The following is a 23716-nucleotide window of genomic DNA, read 5'->3' as shown; positions in this document are numbered from 1 at the left end:
CATGGACACTACATGGGCTGTTATCTCATGGAGTGTACCTAGTTATATTCCATCAGACTATCCCATTATCACATATGAGATAGGATATCATATCTTACAGTCTAGCAACTGTTTAATGGTAGATGATGATGACATTGATATTGAAAGGCTACAGTTCATTAATTCAACCAATGGCAATACACTTATCAACATTACTGGTCTTGATGCTATGTCTTGTTATATTTTTGGTGTGCGTGCATACACAGACAAAGGACCTGGTGGATGGGTCTTTATTGCTAATGAGACATTGATCAATATTACACTAACTACATGTACATGTACATGTACTCAAGAAGTAGGATCGACTAATACAGGTATAATGATATATGTGCTAAGACAAAAATAATTTTATAATATTTTTAAATTAATAGCATCAGAAGCTGTTGATGGTGCTAGTATTGGACTGGGTGCAGTGGTTGGATTATTATTAATATCACTAGCTGTTAGTATCATTATTAACATCTACTGCTATATCAAGTATGAATACATTAAAAACCATAAAATAAAATTTATTGTTGTGTATGAACAGGCATAAAACCTATGATACAACCACTGCTAAGCAAACCAAGTAAATAAACACTCATAACTGTTTGTACATTACTATTGTTTATTGTTAATGATAGGTTTGATGATGATATACCAATGCAAGCCTGTGAACCATATGGTATTCACAAGACTAAAGATGTTACAAAAGAGGCCGCAGTATATGAGTGTCCTGATGTCAATGTTAATGATACTGCTATTTATGAAACATAACTTATGAAACAGTAAAAACTAACAGTGCAATTAATATACATGTACACTATGATACAACAGTATTAAAAATGTCCATGTGCTTGTTTGTTCATTTTGTATCTGGGTATTGTGACATAGATATACACAAATACATACTTTTCTAGATATACATTACAGTTTTGAGTGTCACTATATTCATACTGAGTCAAATTTTTGCAGTGTTTGTTATTGATTCTATTGATGCTATCTAATCAATAAAGTTTTATACAGTATGATGTTATGTTATTGAAAGGTTCAAACTGAAACTAAGGAAATTCTTTTGAAGACACAATAACAGGAAGTGTTATATAAAGGAAATACTGTACCTTATGCTGGTCCAAATATCCAAGTTATAAATATCTTCATATGCAATAAAATTTCACACACTCAATGCTTGCTAGATGTTACACGTGTAAACCTAAGTTTAATTTACTTTCAAAGATTAACTCATTTCCTTGTGGGGTTCCGGGTTCGACTACTTTTTTTTCTTTAAAATTATAAAGAAGATACACATGTACAAAATAAAACAACCTCATTAACCTGCTTTAATCTATGATAATAATAATAATAATGATAATAATAATAATAATAACAACAATGCAAAAATAAAGATACAATAACAAAAAACAAGATACAAGATCAAAAATATTCAAAAACAAAAAAGGAATGTATTATTAGCTATGAGTCCTACACATAATAATGTATGTACTTTATGCTCCCTAAAATGCAGTGAGAAGAGATTGCCTGTTGGTTTATTATAAGTAAAAACATGCACTGTCACTACTACTGTATGTCCTATTGAAGTTTGTCTATATATCGTGTGCATAAATAATCATCATGTGCTATTAGTGGGAGTGGCTTGATCTGTGGGTGGGGTTTCCTCAGGCCCTGCCCAATCCTCTGATTGTATAGGTGTATCCTCTTCGTTATTGGTGTACCTATTCCTGTAGCTTCCTCCTCGTCCTCTCCCTCTGTAACGTCTCCTCCCTCCTCCTCCTCCTCCTCCTCCTCGCCTACGTCTCCTATCCGTGGGTTCCTTTTCTTCTTCAGAATGGCTCTCAGCTATAATGAGATATTATAAGTATTTTTTAATGAGGTGGTGAAGGTTAGCATACCTTTTTGCTGTTCAGCTTCCTCTTCTTCTCTCTCTTCGTCTTGCTTCTCATCGTTTGATGATTCTGATTCATCTGATTGATCCTGCGGGGGCACTCCTTCCTCTCTCTCCTCCTCCTCTTCCTCCTCCTCGTTCTGTCGTTCATCTTGTGAAGCTCTCCCTTGCCTGGGTCTAAAGAAACAGAAATTAAAACAAATATAATTATTATCACACATTACCTTCGTCTTCGTCCTCCTCCTCTACCCCCACTCCTCCCTCCTCTTCTTCCTCCTCCTCCTCCGCTATTTCCTCCTCCTCCTCTTCCAAATCCTCCACTCCACCCACGTGGTGGATTGGGACGTGGGAAATAAGTGGGCGTGTCATCAAGGCCACTGTCACGAAGCTGCTGTGTGATTTGCTCCCTGTCCTGAAGGATGTTATTGACCTCCTGGTAATATTCATATTCATAATAGCAATTAGTTTCATTAATGAGAGGGTCATACCCTTAAGTGATCAAGGTGGTACTCAAGCATCAGTGTAGCATTTTCAATTGCTTTCTTTCTGCCAAGCAGCTCAAATGGAACCTATAAATATTTTTGAAAATAAAAAAATTATTATAAGTGGACAACTTCCTTTAAAAAAGGCAGCTTAGTTGTCATACCACAGGATTTCCCACAAAGCGTGCTAAGTGAACTAAACAGCATGCTTTATGAGCTGACAAGCACTGCACTATAGTTCATGGCTTTTAGAGTAACTTATAATCATACCTCTCCTTTAGTATTGATCCTTCTCTCTTGAGCCTCTTCGTCTCCAATCACTTTGATATTATTCAGACGAGATTTCTCCAGTATCTGTTGAATGACGTTACCACCTCTTCCTATAACCTTCCCAGCAAGATCCCTTGGAACGTGCATTATACTACGAGTGAATTCTAACAGACTCCGAGCCTCCATTGCTGCCTCTTTAGTCTAATAAAAGAAGGAGAGAGAGAAAGATAAAGAAAGATTATACATGTACATGTACAGTATGTAATATAAGACATAAAAATTATTCACATAAACCATTAAAGAATACAAATGAATCATTACAAAAGTACATGTACATGTATTAGTTTATTCATCAGACATACTTCAGCTCTGACAGTGAACACTGATCCAAAATCATCAAAATCAATTGATATGATCCCTGGTATCTGTCGGGCCTGATTCACATTCCATCCCTGACGTCCCATGGCAAACCCAATACACTCGGGAAATATGTGAAACTTGTCTTCATACAAACCACTGCTGTTCTCTAGGACTGGCTGGGAAGCCTTTGAGAAAGAAAAAATAAAAGGACATTACACAGAAGAGAGATTATATAGATTTATATGTGCATCTGTAGAGTGAGAGAGAAGAGGGAGGTTTGTGGTTACCCCGTGAAGTCTTTGTGCTGCTTTCTCTGCTTTGCTACGAAGAGATGCTTGGGTTGACATGTCACTGAGGTGCATGTCAATCAATAGTTCAGCTTTCTCTAATGATGCTTGATTATCACACTGAGAGAGAGAGAGATAGATAGATATAAGAATTATACTAATTCAAATATTGGTTTAGTGCTATATACATGTATTTCTAGTTTTCTCTACATGCATAATTATTTTTATGCAAACGACGGCGCCAAGATTATAACGTAGTACTCTACATAGCTTATCCAATTAGAGATGACGCTCGACTAGAGGTAAAATGCAAACTGACCCTCACTCCTTTAGCCAAATAAAGTCAATTTGCTCGTGCTGATGTCAAAATTACATGCACAAGTAGGCTATTCTTAGAACTGCTGAGAGTATATCTACACTATCGCTCATCGGCAAACTTCAGACAGAGAGGCATATATCAACCTAGGATTTGACGTGACTGGCCTGCCAGAAGAATCAGATCATGAGCAATAAAGGAGCTAAAGGAGCTGCATATGGAGGACTTGTTGGTGCCGGCAGTGGTGCAGCTATTGGTGCTATTGTTGGATCTGTTGTCCCTGGATTTGGAACTGCTATTGGTGCTGTTCTTGGAGGTTTAATTGGCGGTGTTGCTGGTGGTACAGCAGGAGGAGGAGTTGGAGGAGCAGTTGGCAGTGCAATGGATAAATAATCATTGATCATGACTATTGAGTGAATATTGCCATTGTGCAATGTAACTATTGCCATTAACATTTGAGTAATTTAATATTTTCTGTTTTTGAACTTTCTAGATATGTACATGTACATGTAGCTCATGTTTATGCTTTTACAAGTTTATAACAAGTTCATAAGAAAAGTAGTAAATTTGTTGACAACACAAGAAGTAATAGTAATAATAGCTAGAAACTAATAAGGCAAGGAATCATGAGCTGCCCCTCCTCATTAAAGAACACATCATGTGATGCAAATCATATAGTACAATTACAGCAATCTACTGAGTTAAAGATGGCAGCATGTAACAGTTAAAACTCATCTGTTAATCTAATTCTAAGGAATCAATAAAGCTCTCTTGCACTTATACCTAAATCAATTGGCCCACTATCCTTATAATAATATTCTGAAGTACTGTATAATAGATCCTCTATTATCTGATCCTTGTTTATCCCTACCCTAGATTAACTGGGCTTTGACAAGAACCAGAAGTGATGATGGCAGATCATGGCACAATATAATCAATGAAGAAAAGATAAGTGGAAGGAAGATCCATAATAAATGTAAGATTGCAGGTACAAGGAAATTTGAGGAATACATGCAGACAAAGAATAGCCTACATGCATAATGTATGTGCATGATTGTCACTTACAATTACCACTAGTGACTTCTTGTCAGTATTATAAGTAACACTAATGGCTCCAACTTTACTCCGGAAATTATTGTGCACCTTAGCCTCTTGACAACTGGATATAAAGAGAAAAAAAGGCTATTAAAAATACAACTTGGACAATTATACAATGTAATATGTAATAACTATGTAAGCAACACAGTTAACCAATTTTAGCTGCACATGTCAAAATTTTTGAGGTAAGCATGCAAATTTGAGATTCCTGCTAATGATATTCATTGACATGTTAGTGGTTGATAAATGGATTCATGAGGTTACTTAATACTGTTGTGATAAGGAGAAGTGGAGGAGAATTTCTGACTCACTAGTCTTGTATGTCATCTGGGACTGTGAACTCTTTCTGATAAAACTGAATGGCTTCCAAGGGAGGGCTGATATTAAGCGTGAAAGAGGGAGGAAAGAGAGTGATTATGAAGAAAGAGGGAGGAGGAGAGAGAGAGAAGGGGAAGAAAAGGTGGCAAATAGAAATAAGAGTGTCAGAGATAGAAATTAAATGTATATAAGTTATAAAGATATAGAAATGAGTACTGACTTTTCATTAGGTGCTCTCAGGGACTGTCGTTCCACTAGATCAGTAAAGTGCTTGTCTCCAGACTGAAACTGAATCCCTGCCACCTAAAGTGTACAAGTATACTGTAAAACCAAACCAACTACCACAACCAAGTGAACCAAATACCACATCTCCTCCCCTTCATGAAGTCCATTCATTCTCTCTCTCACTCCTTCATTTCCCTCTCTTCTCTTCCTTAAAGACTAGTTTCCATATAGCCTCTACAACACTGTTTGCAACATTCATGGAGATGAAGATAGGCCCCACTTCACCCGAGGCAGTCTATCTCTACAACCATTGTATGCTAAACCACAGAATATATACAACAGCCGCAACTATATGGAAACCAGGCTTTATTCCTTTGCTATCATCATACCTCTCCTTTGGTCTTGGTCACGGTTGCTAGCCACCAGCCACAAGGCTCTCCTTCCTGGAATGGCAAGAACGCCTAGAAAGAGTTTTCACAACTATTAACACTTTCAGGAGAACCTGGCCCTCCTTTTCTCCCTTCTATCTTTCTCTTTTAGTCAGGCTACCTCTATTTTAGTTCCTGTATTCAACTCCACGTCTTTCTTAGGAGGAGAAGGCGGGAATCTAACATGCTTGAGCTCAACCCAGCTGTTGGGCTTCCAACTATAGCGATAGAAATAAAATGAAGATAAATTGCACTAAAATAAACATTATTAATGCTAAAAAGGTAAAGACAACAGTTTTGTACATGTAGCAGTGTCTTAAGTTTATAAACAACATAATTATACTTTTATAATCTCCCAAAAACAACATTAAATGGAAGCAAGTAAACAGGCAGATAAACAAAAATGACAATATTTATGAGGATATGAATTTCAATACTTTGCAATTATGCGAATAGCTAAATATGTGTATGTTAAAGGTTGTCATGGATATCAATGAATTTCACCGGGATAAGGATAATGATTGTCATTAACATGTGCTAACAGCTTAGTTACAATTAATGTTTGGCAAAACACACTTATTAATCTCTCGCTCTCTCTTACACCCCCTCTCCCTCTCTCTCTCTCTCTCATGTCAAAACATGCCATTTATAATCCCCTTAGGCGATTAACTGAAGGTGAAAATAATAATAAATTTATGATAATTTATAAATTTACATTAAAAAAATCATATCAATTACCCGCCTCTATTCAAACATGCACCATATGTATAATCCCACTATATGTATAATCCTTACTCTTCTTCGAACGACACTAGACATTTTCCTCCATCAGAGTCCATGTCAATCAGTTTACCCTGTGAGAGAGGAAGGAGGGGTGTAACCACTTTCATTTCAACATTTACAAGACGGGGGATGACTTCTCACTTTGTAAAAGGCTCCACAAATATCTGGGAAGATTACTTCGACGTCCATGCTTGCCATAAAAGACTGTATACCCTCTTTGATAAAGAGTAGCCTCTGATACAATCTAACAGATTCTTGAGCTCAAATCGCTCAAAAAGTAAGGCGGGTTGAGCTGCTTAGGAGTTAATTATAAAAGTGGGAGGAGCAAAACTTTTATATGGGCGTGGCTAATTCGACACATGATCTTTATCTTTCTTCTTGAGTTTTGCTGACTTTCTCTCCTCTTTTCATGGCGTCTATTCCCCAAGGTCAAAGGCCTGAGCTATTAGGTCGTGTAGAAACTGGCAAGGATGCTGTAACTGGTGTATTTGCTATAGCAAACGAGGAGGCAGTCATATCTACCAGTGAAGACAAGTAATGTGCCAACATACCCGCCTTCTTAATCCTCATTCCTCTCCCCCAGGACAGTTAAGGTTTGGGTTAAGCGTGACAATGGTCAGTATTGGCCCTCTATTATACAGTCATTTGAAGGTAGACCACCTATTAAATTGGTTGGTATTTTAATTATTAATTTCATTACTTTATAGCTAGTTGTTCAGCATTAGAATACGGTCCTGATAGTGACGGACATTTTGCCTTCATCGGATTAAGCAACGGGCAAATTCACGTGAGTTTGATCTAATAAAGTTAACTCTAAAACAAATTGCATACTTATAAATGTACACATATTTGCTGTATTTGTTAGTGAATGGTGGTAATCAACCATTTAAAATGCAATCAACCATTTAAAATGCAATCAACCATTTAAAATGTATTTTAAAAGTATTGAGCTTGGTTTGTTTAAAGGGACTTTCCCTATTGGATTTATATGTTTTCCAAGGAAGGAGCTATAAAAAATAGTATTTTCTAATGCCCCCAGACTCCGCCCCTGCTTTTATATCACATGTATTTGTATATCTTTAGGAGTTCCACCTGTCAACAGATTTGAACAGATTTGAAAAGAAGAGAGTATATCAAAGTATGTACTATGTTCATGTACATGCATATCCAATTCCAGGACATGCTTTACCCTCTGAATCTGTCAAGACTGTCATGCATATTATTTATTAATGTACAATAGTGTAATGCCACACCTGCTTTGGTGCCGTTTTTAGTAATATGGTTTGGTTTACATTAAAATCTGTTTGAATGGCCCCTGATACAGCATGAGCATCCACTAGTATTATGAAAATGAAGGTCTAACTTCTATTCTACCACAGCTAAACTGTTTTCACAATAGTCATTACTAATGCACATATTTCTTTTTTGTTAGGTCATTCATCTCGTGTCACATCAATCAAAGTTGTACCAAAGCACAATTGGATCCTCTCCGCTGGGAGGGACAAGAGGTTCCAGTGGTCGTGCACAAGAACTGGACGCGACTTGGGATCACATGACGCCCTGGCCTGGTGTCTGGCTGTAGAGTATCCTATTAATATTCATAGTTGTGTGGGTGTGGTTTTGTATTTATTATTAATGTGCACTTTCTATAGTACTCACACTAGGGAATTGGCAGGTGTATCAATGTTTGTTATCTTTAATAATAAACCTTCAGATATGACGAGACGAGCAAGTATGGTTTTGTTGCCGATTACAGTGGTGTCATAACAGTTCTAAGACTAACAGAGAGTGGCTTTGCTTCTGTAACGACTCTAAAGGGACATACTAGTATGCTCAACTACCTCTCCTGTCTCTTCACTTCTTCCTTTCCTCTCTCTTTCTATTTTATATTTTATTTGTTCCTTCTCCTCTTAGGTAGCGTGTGGGCTCTTGCTTACGACAGTGAGAGGAGGATACTCTTCTCGGGAGGTTTTGATCAGACTATAGTGGTATGGGACATTGGGAGTCAGAAAGGAACTGCTTATGAACTAACTGGGCACAAGTTAGTAATGCATATACACACGTTTTTATGTTGATTCAAGATTTTTTATAAATTTTTTAAGTTGCTCCAAAATCAGGCCAAAGTCCCTGTACTATAGTACAGTGTCACGAGCCAAATTTTGTCAAAAATGGCTAGGAGAGAATTCTCAATTTTTATAGTTTTTCCTGATACATATACATGTTCTTATGTTGTGTAGAAAGTTTGAGGTAATTCCGATCAAATTTGGATTTTTTTACGAATTTTTAAAGTTGCTTCAAAATTGGGCGAAAGTCCCTGTACTATAGTACATGGTCTCGGGCCAAATTTTGTCAAAAATGACTAGGAGAGAATTCTTCATTTTTATAATGTTTTCTGATACATATACATGTTCTTATGTTGTGTAGAAAGTTTGAGGTGATTCCGATCGAATTTGGATTTTTTATGATTTTTTAAAGTTGCTCCAAAATTGGGCGAAAGTCCCTGTACTATAGTACATGGTCTCAGGCCAAATTTTGTCAAAAATGACCAGGAGAGAATTCTCCATTTTTATAATGTTTTCTGATACATATACATGTTCTTATGTTGTGTAGAAAATTTGAGCTGATTCAGATCAGATTCGGATTTTTTACGAATTTTTAAAGTTGCTCCAAAATTGGGCGAAAGTCCCTGTACTATAGTACATGGTCTTGGGCCAAATTTTGTCAAAAATGACTAGGAGAGAATTCTCCATTTTTATAATGTTTTCTGATACATATACATGTTCTTATGTTGTGTAGAAAGTTTGAGCTGATTCCGATCAAATTTGGATTTTTCACGAATTTTTAAAGTTACCCAAAAATTTGTCCTATAATAATGCAGAGTATCTCATCATCTTCTACATTTCCTCTCTCTCTCTCTCTAGTGGTAAAATAAGATCTCTTGCCTACTCCACCATTACAAGAAAGCTTATCTCTACATCAGAGGATGGTATGCTAGGCGTCTGGGACATGGACGCTGAAAGAGAAGAGGTAAGAAGATAGATTATATGATTATTAATCATCACTTTGTACCTCTTCTATTGCTAGACTACAGAGTGGGGTGGCTCCAATGTATGCGAGAAATGTAACGTCCCTTTCTTTTGGAATGTCAAGGGAATGTGGGACAATAAGACAATAGGAGTGAGACAGGTCAGAATCATAATAATAATGTTTTCATGATTGTTTAAGATGTACATGTACATGTAATGCAATATCTATAACTTTATATGATACCTACTAATATAATAAGGCAAAGTTTAAGCCACTTTCTAAACATTCAAAAAAGCATTCAATTGTTTTATAAAGTAGTCAAATTTTGGTCACATTAAATTTTTATGCTGCACCATTCTTAATTTTATAGCATCATTGTCGCAAGTGTGGTAGAGCTATATGTGCTTCTTGTTCGGATCAACTCTCGACTTATCCGAGAATGGGTTTCGAGAAACCAGTTCGTATGTGCCAGGACTGTCACTCTTCACTAACAACTGACGAGTGAGTATTCAAATCATGATCTTGTGATGTAGAGTTTTTTTTTATTTGCATAGTCGGAGTCCAATGGCTTCTTTTATTAATATGAAATCCATCGTTACTTCTCTTCATCTTGTCCATACTCTTGGTCACATGGTAACTGCTAGTGAAGACAAACAGATTAAAGTAAACTCATTATCTACAGTTATCATGCACTTTGACACTCTTTATTGATGACTACTACAGTCACAGGGCATTTTACTATAAGTATAATCAATAATTCTGCTATAACTTCTCATTTTAAAACTGATTTGTCCTTCTCTCTCTATTCTTATTTCTTCTCAGATTTGGGACGTTAATCCAATGATGATGAACCACTAATAGTGCAAGAGGTCATCATACTGTATCATATTATTATTATTATTAATTTTGTTTGTATTCCTTACAATGAATGTTTAATGACTATTATATTATGCCTGGTGGCTGCATGAAGACTTTATCAAAATAGATTATTATATTTGATATCTTCTTTTAAATTAAATAACTTAATTCATGATGTATTTCGCATTTAATAATAGCAAGAGTAAATAATATTATGTACTCTTGATAATAGTGCAGTCTATTTACTCTATTTTGCTTCTGTTTATCATTGTATCTGCTGCCAACATTGTAGGAACAATGTAGTAGAGTATGCTGTACTACTGTTTACAGGATTTAAAACACGACATGTTATTCCACTTCTTCAAAATAAACTAAAAACAATGATCATTCAATTCATAATAATAAGAAAATATGCACTTTCATTCCACACAAAATTATATATTTCATATGATATGATATATCAGCAGATTATTTCTCGTTATTTTTACTGTACATGGAGCCATAGTAGTGTCTCCTTAGGTTCATCTTGCAGTTTGGACAGACACAACTGTGTCTACTGAGCCACTCATCAATGCATGATGGATGGAAGATGTGTTCGCATGGGAGCTGTCTAACAATTGTGCCTGTTTTGAAATCCTCTAAGCAAATGTTGCAGGCAGTATGCTTCTCTTGTCTCCCTTCTCCGTATCTTCTTGTTGGTATGACTAGTTTGTCTGCAAGGCTCTTTCGTCTGGCTCTCCTTTTGAAGGACCGTACATTATGATAAATGCAAAATGATAAAAATAAGCATAAGAGAAGTGACACTATAGATGCAACTGCAGGCAGCACTATGTTGACTGGTGCTGAGCTTAATGTTATCTTGACTAAAGTATCATTAGTTATTGGCACAGCAACACGTGTAGTGAACGTGTCAACTGTGCTGTACTCTATCATTCCAATGGGGAATCCTGTTAATGCAATAGAGCCTGTAATGGTCCTGTTTATGTCATTTATCGTGTATGACAGTATTGCATCGTAACCGACAGCTCTGGCCATCTTTATCCTTTCCAACATACACGAACTGTAGTTTCCAAGTAATAGTATAGAAGCTGCATCTTTCCTCGTAATTAACGGAGGTGGTATTGTGTATGAAGAGCAGTCCTTGGTGTTAATCGAGGTGTTGATGTCTTGTTGGTGATACAAGTACCCGACTAGTTCCTTAGGTATATTAGCATAGAGTTTATCCGTACTGCTACTATCTCTGAACATATTGAACGTGTTATTGTAGTCCCCTCTACATTCTACTATTAAATACGAAAAAGCTTCAGAAAAAGCAGTGATAAAGAGGAGCAATGCCAAGCTTAAAGTCATCTTTTTTTGCTGAGATTGCGTGACAATAATAATTATATAATGGCAGGCTATGACGTAACAATGTTTATCTCCCACGCCCAATTATTCTTGGAACAGAATTTCATAATTCATTATTAATTTTTTATTTAAAAAAAGTTGAGCTCCAAAACACAATGAACATTGAACACGCAGTAGTATTATAATGTCAGCTCAAGCAGGTATTGATGATTGGGCTCTTCTACTATCAACAGAATTATCAGAGCTGCTATAGTCAGTTAAACTTCTGTCTCTAGCATTATTTCTAGCTGCAGCCCTTTCCATCTGTCGCTCCTGAAAACGTCTTGAAGGATTACTAGTGGAATCATTATTAGCTTCTCTAAGGTCCATCTTACAAAGTGGACAGACCGAACTGTGATCGCTCAACCACTCATCAATACAAGAAGGATGAAATATGTGTTGGCATGGTAACTGGCGTACCTCCTGACCTGGTTTAAAGTCATCGACACACACGCAACAAGTAGTGTCCCTCTCTGTTCCTTCCCCTGAATACTCTCTCTTGGGAAACTTATCGATTTGGTTTTGTCCAAGAGGAGTCTGAGTTCCTAGCTCGTTCTCCATTTGCTGGAGGTGGTTCAGTATACTTTCAATTAACTCTTGTCTGCTCCGATACCGTGAGCCGTCTTCTCTGAGGAGTGGCTCAAAGGTTGGGTCACGATTGTCCCGATATATTTTACAGCAGAGGCAGCAGAGTGTACATATGCAGCAGAAACAAGAGACGAACGAAACAAAGATGGTGGTTATGACAATGGCTCCACTCAGTATCGATCCATCCACAGTAATACTAATATATGAATAGTCGTAGGTCAAGTTTTTAATGCTATTGACGTAGCGATATTGAACGAGAGCGATAGGGATACCTGTGTTAATGATTGGTTCAGTGATAGTGATATTAGTATCATCGACAGTGTAAGAGAGTATGGCATCATAACCAACCGCTCTAGCTAAGAGCATTCGTTCTAACATACAGTGACTGTAATTGTCCAACAAGAGAATAAACTCTGGATCAGAGCTTATGTTTATAAGTGGTGGTGGAGGAAGAGGAGGACTCAGCTTGTCACAGGTTACGGACGTATCATCGCTCTGGTTGTGATAATTGAGGTAGTATCCATCTGTAGCGCCTTTTTCGTTCAGATTAGCATAGGGGGCTGAAAAAAGGCCGAACATGGAATAGGATTTGACAGAAGGACAATCAGAGTCACAAATAACGCCTATAGTGACTCCACTCAGTACAAAAGGGGAGTATAACAAGACGATGACAAAGACTAGTACAGCTGCCATTGCTACAAAATGATGTAAGCAGTATTAAAGGGCAACGCCCATCAATAATGTTCATGAGACACGCCCAGTAAGCTAAAACATAACAAGTGGGTGTAACTCATTTTTGTGCAGTTCCAAATTTTGATTGCCTGCAAAGAGATAACATGACTTACATTTCGCTATTTTTATCTTTACTTTGCTTTAGTTTGAGTGCAGCACAAGGTAAGTAATATCCTTTAATAGTCTGTATTCAATTCAATCTCTTTGTTGTACAGAGCCTTCATCTTTCCTGTGCTTTGTTGAAGCAAACTGCAGTGTTGGTGTTGAAAGGCCTGTGTACAGTCTGGCTGACTCGTTAGAGTCTTGCTGTGAAAAGTCAGGAATTCTTTCAGCTCTAAATCACAGTGCGAATACATGCTTTAATTGTGCTGGTAAGATGAAATATAGCAAAATTAGAATGGTAGCCATTTAAAATGCTAATTTTTCTGGGCAGGTGATGCTGCAAGGATTACTCCTCGATCTGTTGCACTCTATCCTCCACAGTCACTGGTGTTAGAAGTTGCTGCTACTAGTTATAAATACATTACATGGTTCATAAATGGATCTGTTTCTATTGATATCTCTCGTCTGACACTTGAAAGCAATAGCAAGCGACTTGTACTGTCTGATACAGTGAGTGAAGATGCTGGGGAATATGAAGCAGATGTGCATTTAAATGATGGTACAGTAGTCATCCTGGACTTTATAGTACAACCTTATGGTGAGTCCTCCTTTTGTATTAATAATAGATTAATTGTATTTAATTATGATTAATTATGATTTTCATTATAATTTGTGTGTGTCATATTAATATGCAAGACATTCATGGCTGGAGGTTTGCTGTTGCTTTGTATTAGTTCCTTATACTGGTATTTAATTCCTTATTAATCATATTTATATTCTTTTTTCTGTACACACACTGCATGCAGTTCCTCCCAATGTAACGATCAGTAATCCAACTGAAGGTGACATTGTACGTGATCATGTGAACGTCACATGCACATCACAAGGCAATCCCATACCAGCTGTTAATCTTTATTGTGAGGATTTGGGAACTATTTCTACTTATCCCAATGTTACTGTTGGTGATTTTGGTGTCATACCCATTGCTTCCAGTACAATAGAAGTGGAGGCTAGTGGTGCTGATGGCTTAAGGAGATGTCACTGCAGTGTCAGTGCTTATAATGGCAGTGCAATATATACAGTGAATAGTTCCATTCTATTACTGCCAAGTACGTAAAGTATAGAGTTTTTTATTATTTTTAATTTCCTATTTGCATGCAGCATCTCCTTATATAAAAAAAGATGATACAACCACAGTCTCAGTAACTGCACCAATGAGGTCAGCAATGAGGTGTGAAGCATATGGTAGACCATCACCAGTGATAACTTGGCGATTCAATGGGAATATTCTCACATCAGAGGATATAAGAAGAAGTATACATGGATATTGTTTATTACTAGAACTTTGATTTATTTATTTATAGATATTACTGATTCTGTGAATGGTTATAGAGTTGACTCAACTCTTTTGATTGCTTCAACATCCAGTTCTGATCATGGTTCATATCACTGCACTGCAGCTAATGTGTATGGAAATGCGACTAAGTTGATTACCAATTTGAATGTGCTATGTAAGATAATAAATCTCATTGTCTTATTATTTTTTCCATTTCACAGTTGCACCTGTGGTCACTGCTAGTCCCCATACTTACAATATAAATGTCAATCTTTACAATGAGGTCACATTGACTTGTGTGTCAACAAGTAATCCAGAGTCACGGGTGATATGGGTTGGAGAGGGAGGCGTTTTAAACGATGTCTGTGCCGGTAATTCAGACGATTTTAATGGAGCAGAGGCTGGAATTGAATATTCTCAGATTGAAAACATGTTTCATGATTTCTCGGGTGATTTGGGTGTTGCTTCACCTAGTCCTTCTGCTCACCCAAGAAACTGTACCATCAACATTGGAACTACAACACAAACTTTTCCTGTATCTACATCAGTACTGACACTTGGAAGTTTACTGCATGAAAGCTCAATGAATTTTGTGTGTGTAGGTACCAATGACATTGGTGATTCATTGAGCACAGCAAGTATTAGTCTATCATTAGATGGTAAGTCCTTCTGTATGATAATACTTTATAGTTTAATTTCAATTACCTTTAGCCTCACCATACTTTTCTCAGATCCCCCTTGCTATTCCATCACTTTATGTTGGTAGCACTGTAGAATACAACTGCAGTGTCATTTCAGTGACTCCAGTTAACATCACATGGCTACTAGATGGCATTGTAATTGATGAAGAAATTTTGGAATCAAAAACTCAAAATGAAACGACTTCAACACTTGTTCTGTATGACATTGAAGTACGATTAGCAATGTGGCATCCATATTGCATGTACATATATGTGTATTTTAGGTGGATGATGCAGGCAGATATACTTGCCATGCTAAGAATGATAATGGAACATCAAGTCGAAGCTTCATACAACAAATAAGAGGTATAATCTATCGTAGATCTACTTAATTATTGATTTCATTCCCACAGTCCCAGTATTATCACTAACGACTGATGACAATGTAGTGCAAGGAGATGATAGCATTGAAATGACTTGTACTGGTGAAGGGAACCCTCTTCCAGCAATCACTTGGTCGTATACTAATGAGGTCACAGGAGAGACAAGGAACCTAACGAGTCCGGGCTATACTATTAACACTGTTCCACTACCGGATCACGATTATCAAATTGAATCAGAGCTCATTCTGAGTAATGCAACTGTTGAGAATGCAGGAAAATACACTTGTACTGCTACTAGTGCTTTTCAAGATCAATCTACTAGCACCAATGTTAAAGTTTTAGGTAAATAAATGAATAATTATTATATCTTTTTATTTTTATTGTGTATACATAGTTCCTGCTGTCATATCAGAGCCAAGCAGTGATCAGAAACCCTTTTCTCCTATTCTTGGAGCCACTGATTTCACCATACTCTGTGCAGCTACTGGAGTATCTGCTCCTAATGTATCCATTATACGCTTATCTTCCAATCAGTCTGTTGGGACCTCCATGAAAATGAAACAATTAGATACTGGACTGATACTATCCGAGACCAGTCTGGTATTTAATACAGTCACAAGTGATGCTGAAGGATTGTATGAGTGCCAAGCAAGCAATGAATTGGCTCAGTTGAAACACTCATTTGTAGTATCTGTTGATGGTAAGCATAAAGTACATAATCAATTCATCAAATTCTATTTCATTTGTGCCCAGATAACACGATCTTCAACACTGAATTTCAAGTGATTGATATAGTCATAGAGAGCAATCTCACAATCTCCTGCAATATAACCACTCATGCTTCAGATCCAGTCATTAACTGGTATCATTCAGGAGTGAAACTAGGCACTGATACTGAGAGAGTTTATGCCAGTTCCTCTTCTTCAGTTAGAGATGGTCTAACAACACTAGTCAGCACACTAACTATATCTGATGTGGAAGTCTCTGATGGTGGAAACTATGTTTGTGAAGTAGTCAATACGCATGGTAGCTATAATGAATCTATCAGTCAAGTTAATGTACAAGGTATCCATATGTATGATAATATCATTAATTTACTTGTTTTATAGTTCCTCCTAGTGTTAGTGTGTCTCCATCAAATCTCACTTACATTCAAGGGATTAATGCAAATTTGTCTTGCATTGGTACAGGACCACCATTACCATCTCTTCAATTTGATGGTGTCAACTGTAGCCCATCCAGTGGCCCTCCAATTTGTAAGTTGCTCAATAAAAAAATAATAATTTTATTATTTCCTGCTTTATCAGTGATGCATGGAAATAGATTCAGTGGTCACTGTCAGACAGTTGGTGATAGTGTAATTGTTAGTTTGACTGTCTCTGACATTACAGAATTAGGACCACTGGCAATTGAATGCAGTGCTACTAATCCTGCAGGAGATGATACTGTTTTAGAAACAATATTCATAACAGGTAAATCTATGCTTTCTATTAATAGAGTGTAAATAATTTGATGTTCAATGCAGGTCTTTCTCTTACTGCTACACAACCTGAAAATATCTCTATACCTGATGGAGGCTTCCACACATTTTCATGTGCTGCCCAAGGTTACCCTTTACCTGATATTCAGTGGGGAAGTGAGAATAACCTGTCCTTGAATCATGACATCACGGTTGATCATGTTGGTCAATTTGGGATCATTTCTAATTTAACAATATACAATTACACTGCATCAAATGAGGGAGAGTATCACTGTATAGCTAAAAACCAGTATTATGAACCTGTTTCAAGCACAACCGTAGTATCTACCAAATATAGTAAGCTATACAGATTTGATGTTCGTTTATAATTGCATTTTTTTCTTGTTTTTAGTTGCTCCTTCTATCATTACGAAATTGACTACTGAAACAGTTACTATTAATGATAATATCAGCATTATATGTACTGCAACTGGTCTACCTCCTCCTACTGTGAGTTGGATGAAAGGGGGTATCCCCACAATGGGGAACAACTTGGTTAGTGAAGTTGCAGTTAACATTGATGGAACTCCATCAGTGACTACCAGTACACTGACATTAGCTGGTGTTACTCTAACTGATGAAGGAGAATATACTTGTATTGCAAGTAGCCCTGAGTTCAGTGGAACTGTTGAAAGAATTGTCAAAAATATAACAATAATTGGTAAACAAGAGAGACTGGGTATTCTCATTAATAAATTATATATACTTATACTTTATAGTTCCTCCTGTTGCCTCCATATATCCTTCATCATTGGTTCACTTCATCCCTGGACACAATAATTCCTTGATTTGTGCAGGGACTGGTAAGCCAGCTCCTACTGTATCTATCAGTGGATACCAGTGCTTTTATGGTAAGAGAGGCTATTATAAATAAGTATGACATCAGTTATTATTTTTGTGTATAGCTAATACTCAATCTGAATGGACTGTAAATGGTATAATCATCAGGTGTAATGCACAACAGGTGGGCGGTATCTACAGCATTTCAATGTATTACACATTAACTGAATTTGTGACCGACTTCTCTCCTCATAACGTCACTTGTCTGGCTATGAGCTCTGCATTCGATACAGTAGAGACTGCCACTTCACTTGTTCAATATCAAGGTAAGCATAATAATAGAATGTAATGATGTAAACTGTTTAATTTATTTTGTAGTTTATGAATCAGTGTTGACTCAAGCACCATTTGTCACACTACCTGAAGGAGCCACATTCAACATATCATGTACCAGCACTGGATACCCTCATCCTACACTTGACTGGTTGTACGGTGATGATAATGGAGCTATTGTCTACAATGATAGGCATATTAGGAGTCCTGATGAGCCCATTAATGCTTATACTGTTCAAAGTATTTTGACAGTAAAGGATCTGATACCAGCGGATGCAGGAGAGTACAAGTGTAGGGCTCAATATTCAAGTGGTCACTTGGTTCATGCTACATCACTTGCTGTGACTCCATTCAATGATTGTGCATCTAATCCATGTGTCAATGGGTCTTGTACTGATTTACTGAAAGATTACACTTGCAGTTGTAACAATTTATACATTGGGAAGAACTGTAGCATAAAAAGTAAAGAACATTATTTTGTGCTGTTTTGCTAATGATACTATTCTATTTCTTGGTAGAAAACATTACTTCAGAGGCACCAAATATCACTGAAAATCCGGCAAATGTCACAGAAGCTTTCCTTTTTGGTTCTTTTAATGTTACATGTGAAGCTGTTGCTATGGGAGGCTTTGTACAATATAGCTGGCTAAGGGATAATGTTAAACTGGATGAAAGTGGTGATGTACTATTTATTAGTGAAGCTGTGCCAGAAGACAGAGGATATTACACTTGTGTAGCAGAGAATGAAGCTGGAAATAGCACTTCACAACCAGGACTTGTTGTTATTCCTGGTAAGAGGCAAGACTAGTTATAGGTTAACCAATGACTTGACAAGAGAATCACCACTTTCCCAGATGCATATACATGTTCTTATGTTGTATAGAAAGTTTGAGCTTATTCTGATCAAAATTCGATTTTTTTATGAATTTTTAATGTTGCTCAAAAAGCCAGTTTCACAGGTCATCATTTCTTTAGGACTATACCAGTATGTGGCTGCAATCAGCACCCAAGCTTCCAAAGCAACTGGTCAACTAGTTAACATAGAAAACATTACAGTTGCTGTAAGTATAAAAATTATTTTGGGTCTATTGCAATTATTACTTCTTTAGATGGGAGAATGCCTTAGCTATGATGTACTCCCTGAACAAAAACACGACCATCATCTACTCTGTATCACAGTGTCATACTGCTTCCTGTGCAACAACTAATGGGTTAACACTACACAACATAATTAAAATCGAATATCTTTTTTCTTATTAGGCTTGGCTCAGTTTTGATCACATTGTTTCAAACAGCTCCTCCACTTCAATCGGACAACCTCAGAGATTATCTTTTTAATAAACTAACAACAGATCTAGAGTCAAGATGTGCCGGTCTGGGAGTTCAAGTGACTGATGTGTGGAGATTTGGTAATTAATGCATTGCTTTATAGTATGCTTTAATCTCTGCTATCTTGCAATAGATGGTTGTGGGAGAGAGAGTGAAGTACTACATAGAGACTATGGCATTAATATCACATGGCCTGAATCAGAAATATCTAATGATATAAGAAGAAACTGTCCTTGTGGTAGATTCACTGAGTCTGATACTTATATCAGCGGAGTAGCCTCCCGTCAATGCAGAGGGAGTTACTCTGAAGGAGGGCTCTGGCTTGAATCTGATACATCACAGTGTAATTATAACTCAAAGAATATCAGCATCACTCTCTCATTATGCCACCTGACTACTGTGAGTTTTATATTAACACTATATATTATTGAGTATATTTTATTATTTTTAAATTTTTCTATAGGTGACTGATGTTGCTGAACTTGTGCAAGGTTTGACTGAGCAGTCCCGTTCAGCTTCATTTTATGAGCCTTTGGATTTCACTATTGCTACACTCCTAGCTGAAGATCTTGCTCAAAGTGAAGGGATAGTGTCCAACAGAGAAGTACAGAACGGATATGTTGAAGCAATAGAGAATCTTCTGCTGGCCAATTCAACTGTGGTGAATGCAAGTCAAGCAATGCACGGCTCAGGAGAGAGGTAACTGAATCAGAAGAATATTGTTATGCTTATTCATTGTACTTATATATTTAGATTATTGAGAAGTCTTGAGATCTTTCAAGAAAGAATAGAAATACCTGAAGTCAATGCTAATATTACAACTGATGCTGCTAATGGAACTACTCTGGTAGGATCTATCAGTTTCCAAAGAGACTTGATAGGAATAATAGTCACTAAAGTGAATACAAACAGCTTTGGGAATCAAACTTTCTCCGCAAAATTATCAACAAGAGAAGGAGGAAGTAGAAAACTATCAGAAGTGTCACTGACTCAAGAAAGCATGCAAGGAGACTCCAGTACAGCATCAGTCCATATACCAGAGACACTCATTTCAAAATGTCCTCAAAACTCAAGTGTCAGGATAAATTACAACGTGTTCTTAAGCTCAGTAGTATTTCAAGGACACCCTCGTTCATATTATGGTGAACTAGTAGAATCGGGCAACTTGAATGTGAGCAATGTTATTCTATCAGCCAGTGCCTGTAGAGGCAACTCTATTGAGGGATTGGTGGAACCTGTCATTTTGGAGTTTCCCAAACCAGCAGTAAGTGCAGAATGATCTATGAGTAATATAAGTACCATGGATTTTTCATGATTAATTATATGATTCTATGTACTTTATTTCTTGCTTAGTATCTCCTTGCCAATGGTACCAACACATCAGTGTCAACTTGTGTGTTCTGGGATCCATCCATAAGAGGTATTTGATAATAATTTAAAATTATTATTTATCATTATTTTCCTTTGTAAAAGATGGCAGTGGCGGCTGGTCAATGGGAGGTTGTACAACAGTTTCCAATCAAAACGAAGATGTTGTTCGTTGTCGCTGTGACCATCTGACTCACTTTGGCTATCTATTTGTAAGCAAAAAAATTTGCTAATACAAAAACCATATTAATTTTTTTGTAGGATGTTGAACCTAAGGAGACTGAGCCTGGCCCGGAGACAACTGGTGTAGAAGTCATCACATACATTGGTATCATTGTATCTATACTGTGCCTGGTTATCACTATATTCACATTTTGTGGAGCCAAGTTAGTAGCAGCTTTATTTTTAACTATGATTATTTTTATGATAGAAAACTCCTTGAGCGAACTCATGGGAAGATTGTTATCAACATGTGCCTAGCTCTTATTGGACTCTACATTGTATTCCTCATAGCTGGTAATGCAAGTAGCATCCGCAGTCTCAATGGAGGAGATGAAATATGTGCAGTGATTGGTGCACTTCTCTATTACTTTATGCTAGTGTACTTTATGTGGACAGCCATCGATGCTATTGACTTGTATCGCAAGCTAGTACTAGTGTTTTACAACAGGACTCCATGGTTTATAATCATGGCATGCATTGCTGCATGGGGTAAGCATGCTTCAATAGAAAGTACTTATTGTTTTTATTTTCTATTTATTTCAAAGGGCTTCCATCGATTATCATTGGGATATCACTTGGAGCTGGTTATGACAACTACTTGGATCTTCAGAGCTTGTAAGTTTGCAAATAAATCACTTACAATTGCATAATTCATAAATGCTTTTGCTTTTATTTCAGTTGCCGACCATCAGGACTTCCATTCTACATTGGTTTCCTGGTACCCTTTGGTCTTGTGTATATCTTTGACTGGGCTATGTTCATCTTTATATTTGTTAAGTTCTGCTACAAGAAGAAGGTACACAAGTCAAAAGAAGAGAAGGCATTCTACATCAATAGCAAGCAGCTCTTCTTCATGGCAATGATCCTCTCCATTAACTTTGGTCTAGGCTGGGGTCTAGGTTTAGCAGCCACTGCAGAATTACCAAGAGAATTATACTTGGTATTTGCATACATGTTCAGTCTCTTTGTTGGGATGCAGGGTTTCCTCATTTTCCTCCTTCATTGTGCAAGATCGTCCATTGCACGCAACTTCTGGGTTTATCTCTTCTACATTGTCTGCCTTTGCAAAAAAAAACCTGAAGCTAAGTCAGCCTCTGGGCACAAGCAGGCTACAAAGACACCATTTGTAACACCAGGTCCAAGGAGAAAATTTGACAGCAATGCTAATTCAATGGGCATCCCTCTTAGCTCAAGAGGCTCAAAGCCTGGGTCTCCTTATATCGTTCAAAACCCAGTTCATGGGCTTAGCGAGGCAGAAACAGATTTTGCTCCAGCAAGAGTTTTTGATGAGATTGACTTGCTGCAAGAGCTCGGGCCTTTAGAAATAATGGAGCAAGAGCTAAATAGGGAGAGAGAGCCTGAAATAGAGCCCAAGAAGAAATCAGTGAAAGAGAAGAAAGCATCAAAGAAGATGAGCAAGAAAGAGTCGACGACTAAAATGATCTCAAAGAAAATATCAAAGCTGAAGCTTTCAAAGAAAGAGTCAAAGAAGAAACCAAAAGCTAAGGAGTCACAGAGTTTACTGAAAACGGACGCATCCAAAAAGCTATCAGACTCAATGAACAGTCTTGGGGATATGTCACTGACTGGATCACAGGCTCTTGAGATTGAGTTTGCTCCTAGTGTTGACAGCAGCAGCGACGAAGAAGAAGAGATGAAATGGAGGAGGCTGAGCGAGCAATTTGACAGCATCAATGCAATGGTGAATGAGAGCTTTATTGAAAGCAAAAAGCAGAAAAAGAGAAAAGAGAAAGCCAGTAAAGCATTAGAGGAGAAAGACAAAATAACAGAGGAGGCAGCTATGACAGAAGAAGTAGAGACAACAGAAGAAGTAGAAATGAGAGAGAAAGTAGAGATAGCAGAAGAGACAACAGAAGTAGAGATGACAGAAGAGGCAGAGGCGATGGAGAAATTCGAGGTGCCTGAGATTATTGTAGAAGAAGCAATTAAAGAAAGTGTAGACGTTGCTGAAGTTGTGACTAACACTGAAGAGGTAAATGATAGTGAGAGTACTGGGGGCAACATGGACACAGAATCACAAGAAGGCAAAGAGGAAGCAGAGAGCAAATCCAAAGAAGAAACAATTTCCAATAAAGAAGAGCCTGAAGATGAAGAAGAGGTAGTTGAAACACAGAGTAGAGATGAAAATGAGAAGGAAGAAGAGGATAAACTGGAAGCTCAAGATGAAGGAGAGTCTGATGAAGGAGCCAGCAGTGATGAAGAAGCTGCTCTAGTAGTAACAGTTGAAAGGGAAGAGATTGAAGTGGAAATAGAAGAAATAGAAGAAAGAGCCAGCCAGACAGAGGAAGGTGGGAAAGAAGAGGAAGATGAGGATAACAAAGATGAAACAGCAAGTGAAAAATATGAAGAAAAGTTGCTGTCAAGTGAAAATGACGAAGAGGAAGACTAGTTGATTGAAACTAACTTTTAAATCCATACTTTAAAAAGTAGAGCCTACATGTACATGTACATACAGATATATTTATTTATTTATTGTAACCTACTCTCCTAGTGTGCAGTGATAGTAAAATAATTGTGTCAGTTTTAATACATATTTTTTTAAAAGAAAATTTTGATAACACATG

General features: G+C 37.2%; 6 protein-coding genes across 8 annotated transcripts in view; 3 read left to right on the top strand and 3 right to left on the bottom strand.

The window, feature by feature from the left end:
- The window catches only part of LOC105315410 (fragile X mental retardation syndrome-related protein 1-like), an 11351-nt gene extending 4563 nt beyond the window's left edge, over nt 1–6788 (bottom strand). Inside the window, exons 1-14 of one of the 2 annotated variants that reach the window (XM_020002783.1) lie at nt 6630–6788; nt 6501–6559; nt 5827–5923; nt 5667–5738; nt 5273–5355; nt 5046–5111; nt 4702–4795; nt 3321–3440; nt 3036–3218; nt 2674–2874; nt 2410–2490; nt 2146–2354; nt 1929–2098; nt 1644–1875 (exon numbers count right to left, since the gene is read on the bottom strand). In XM_020002783.1, coding sequence (XP_019858342.1) covers nt 1649–1875; nt 1929–2098; nt 2146–2354; nt 2410–2490; nt 2674–2874; nt 3036–3218; nt 3321–3440; nt 4702–4795; nt 5046–5111; nt 5273–5355; nt 5667–5738; nt 5827–5923; nt 6501–6559; nt 6630–6686 — 1719 coding nt within the window. In that variant the 5' untranslated portion in view covers nt 6687–6788 and the 3' untranslated portion in view covers nt 1644–1648. Of the gene's footprint in view, nt 1–1263; nt 1876–1928; nt 2099–2145; nt 2355–2409; nt 2491–2673; nt 2875–3035; nt 3219–3320; nt 3441–4701; nt 4796–5045; nt 5112–5272; nt 5356–5666; nt 5739–5826; nt 5924–6500; nt 6560–6629 lie in introns of those variants that run through there. The other variant, XM_020002777.1, reaches the window with a different exon arrangement.
- Nucleotides 57–968, top strand: LOC109586614 (uncharacterized). Its single transcript, XM_020002812.1, has 4 exons — nt 57–353; nt 411–516; nt 569–607; nt 663–968. Exons 1-4 carry the CDS (start codon nt 116–118, stop codon nt 793–795), a joined length of 516 nt encoding a protein of 171 aa, XP_019858371.1. The 5' UTR covers nt 57–115; the 3' UTR covers nt 796–968.
- Nucleotides 6789–6818: 30 nt separating the features above from the next.
- LOC100637572 (WD repeat and FYVE domain-containing protein 1-like) lies at nt 6819–10552 on the top strand. Its single transcript, XM_020002788.1, has 12 exons — nt 6819–7022; nt 7072–7139; nt 7196–7275; nt 7572–7626; nt 7921–8071; nt 8203–8315; nt 8403–8529; nt 9410–9515; nt 9573–9674; nt 9886–10016; nt 10070–10178; nt 10338–10552. The coding sequence occupies exons 1-12, from the start codon at nt 6898–6900 to the stop codon at nt 10371–10373; spliced, it is 1203 nt and encodes a 400-aa protein (XP_019858347.1). The 5' UTR covers nt 6819–6897; the 3' UTR covers nt 10374–10552.
- Nucleotides 10553–10696: 144 nt separating this feature from the next.
- On the bottom strand, nt 10697–11805 carry LOC105315404 (E3 ubiquitin-protein ligase RNF13-like). Its single transcript, XM_011410037.2, has one exon. It carries the CDS (start codon nt 11721–11723, stop codon nt 10842–10844), a length of 882 nt encoding a protein of 293 aa, XP_011408339.1. The 5' UTR covers nt 11724–11805; the 3' UTR covers nt 10697–10841.
- Nucleotides 11806–11825: 20 nt separating this feature from the next.
- Nucleotides 11826–13067, bottom strand: LOC109586597 (E3 ubiquitin-protein ligase RNF13-like). Its single transcript, XM_020002797.1, has one exon. It carries the CDS (start codon nt 13038–13040, stop codon nt 11913–11915), a length of 1128 nt encoding a protein of 375 aa, XP_019858356.1. The 5' UTR covers nt 13041–13067; the 3' UTR covers nt 11826–11912.
- Nucleotides 13068–14351: 1284 nt separating this feature from the next.
- Nucleotides 14352–23714, top strand: LOC109586553 (hemicentin-1-like). 2 transcript variants are annotated; one of them, XM_020002757.1, is made up of 19 exons: nt 14352–14495; nt 14546–14692; nt 14739–15176; nt 15229–15428; nt 15482–15563; nt 15611–15922; nt 15975–16280; nt 16334–16645; nt 16690–16836; nt 16888–17052; nt 17106–17396; nt 17452–17760; nt 17819–17950; nt 18005–18205; nt 18258–18674; nt 18731–19003; nt 19188–19273; nt 19322–19423; nt 19473–19563. In XM_020002757.1, exons 1-18 carry the CDS (start codon nt 14396–14398, stop codon nt 19418–19420), a joined length of 4017 nt encoding a protein of 1338 aa, XP_019858316.1. In that variant the 5' UTR covers nt 14352–14395; the 3' UTR covers nt 19421–19423; nt 19473–19563. The 2 variants fall into 2 exon arrangements, with proteins under 2 accessions (XP_019858316.1, XP_019858323.1); XM_020002764.1 differs by lacking the exons at nt 14352–14495; nt 14546–14692; nt 14739–15176; ... (11 more) ...; nt 18258–18674; nt 18731–19003 and adding exons at nt 19675–19940; nt 20005–20240; nt 20295–20805; ... (4 more) ...; nt 21677–21746; nt 21810–23714 and having other exon boundaries at nt 19473–19621.
- Nucleotides 23715–23716: the final 2 nt, after the last annotated feature.

Source organism: Amphimedon queenslandica, unplaced genomic scaffold, assembly GCF_000090795.2.
Source record: "Amphimedon queenslandica unplaced genomic scaffold, v1.1 AMPQUscaffold_13514, whole genome shotgun sequence".
NCBI lineage: Eukaryota > Metazoa > Porifera > Demospongiae > Haplosclerida > Niphatidae > Amphimedon > Amphimedon queenslandica.
The sequence above is the reverse complement of the archived record's forward strand: the minus strand, read 5'-3'. Positions and strand labels throughout refer to the sequence as shown.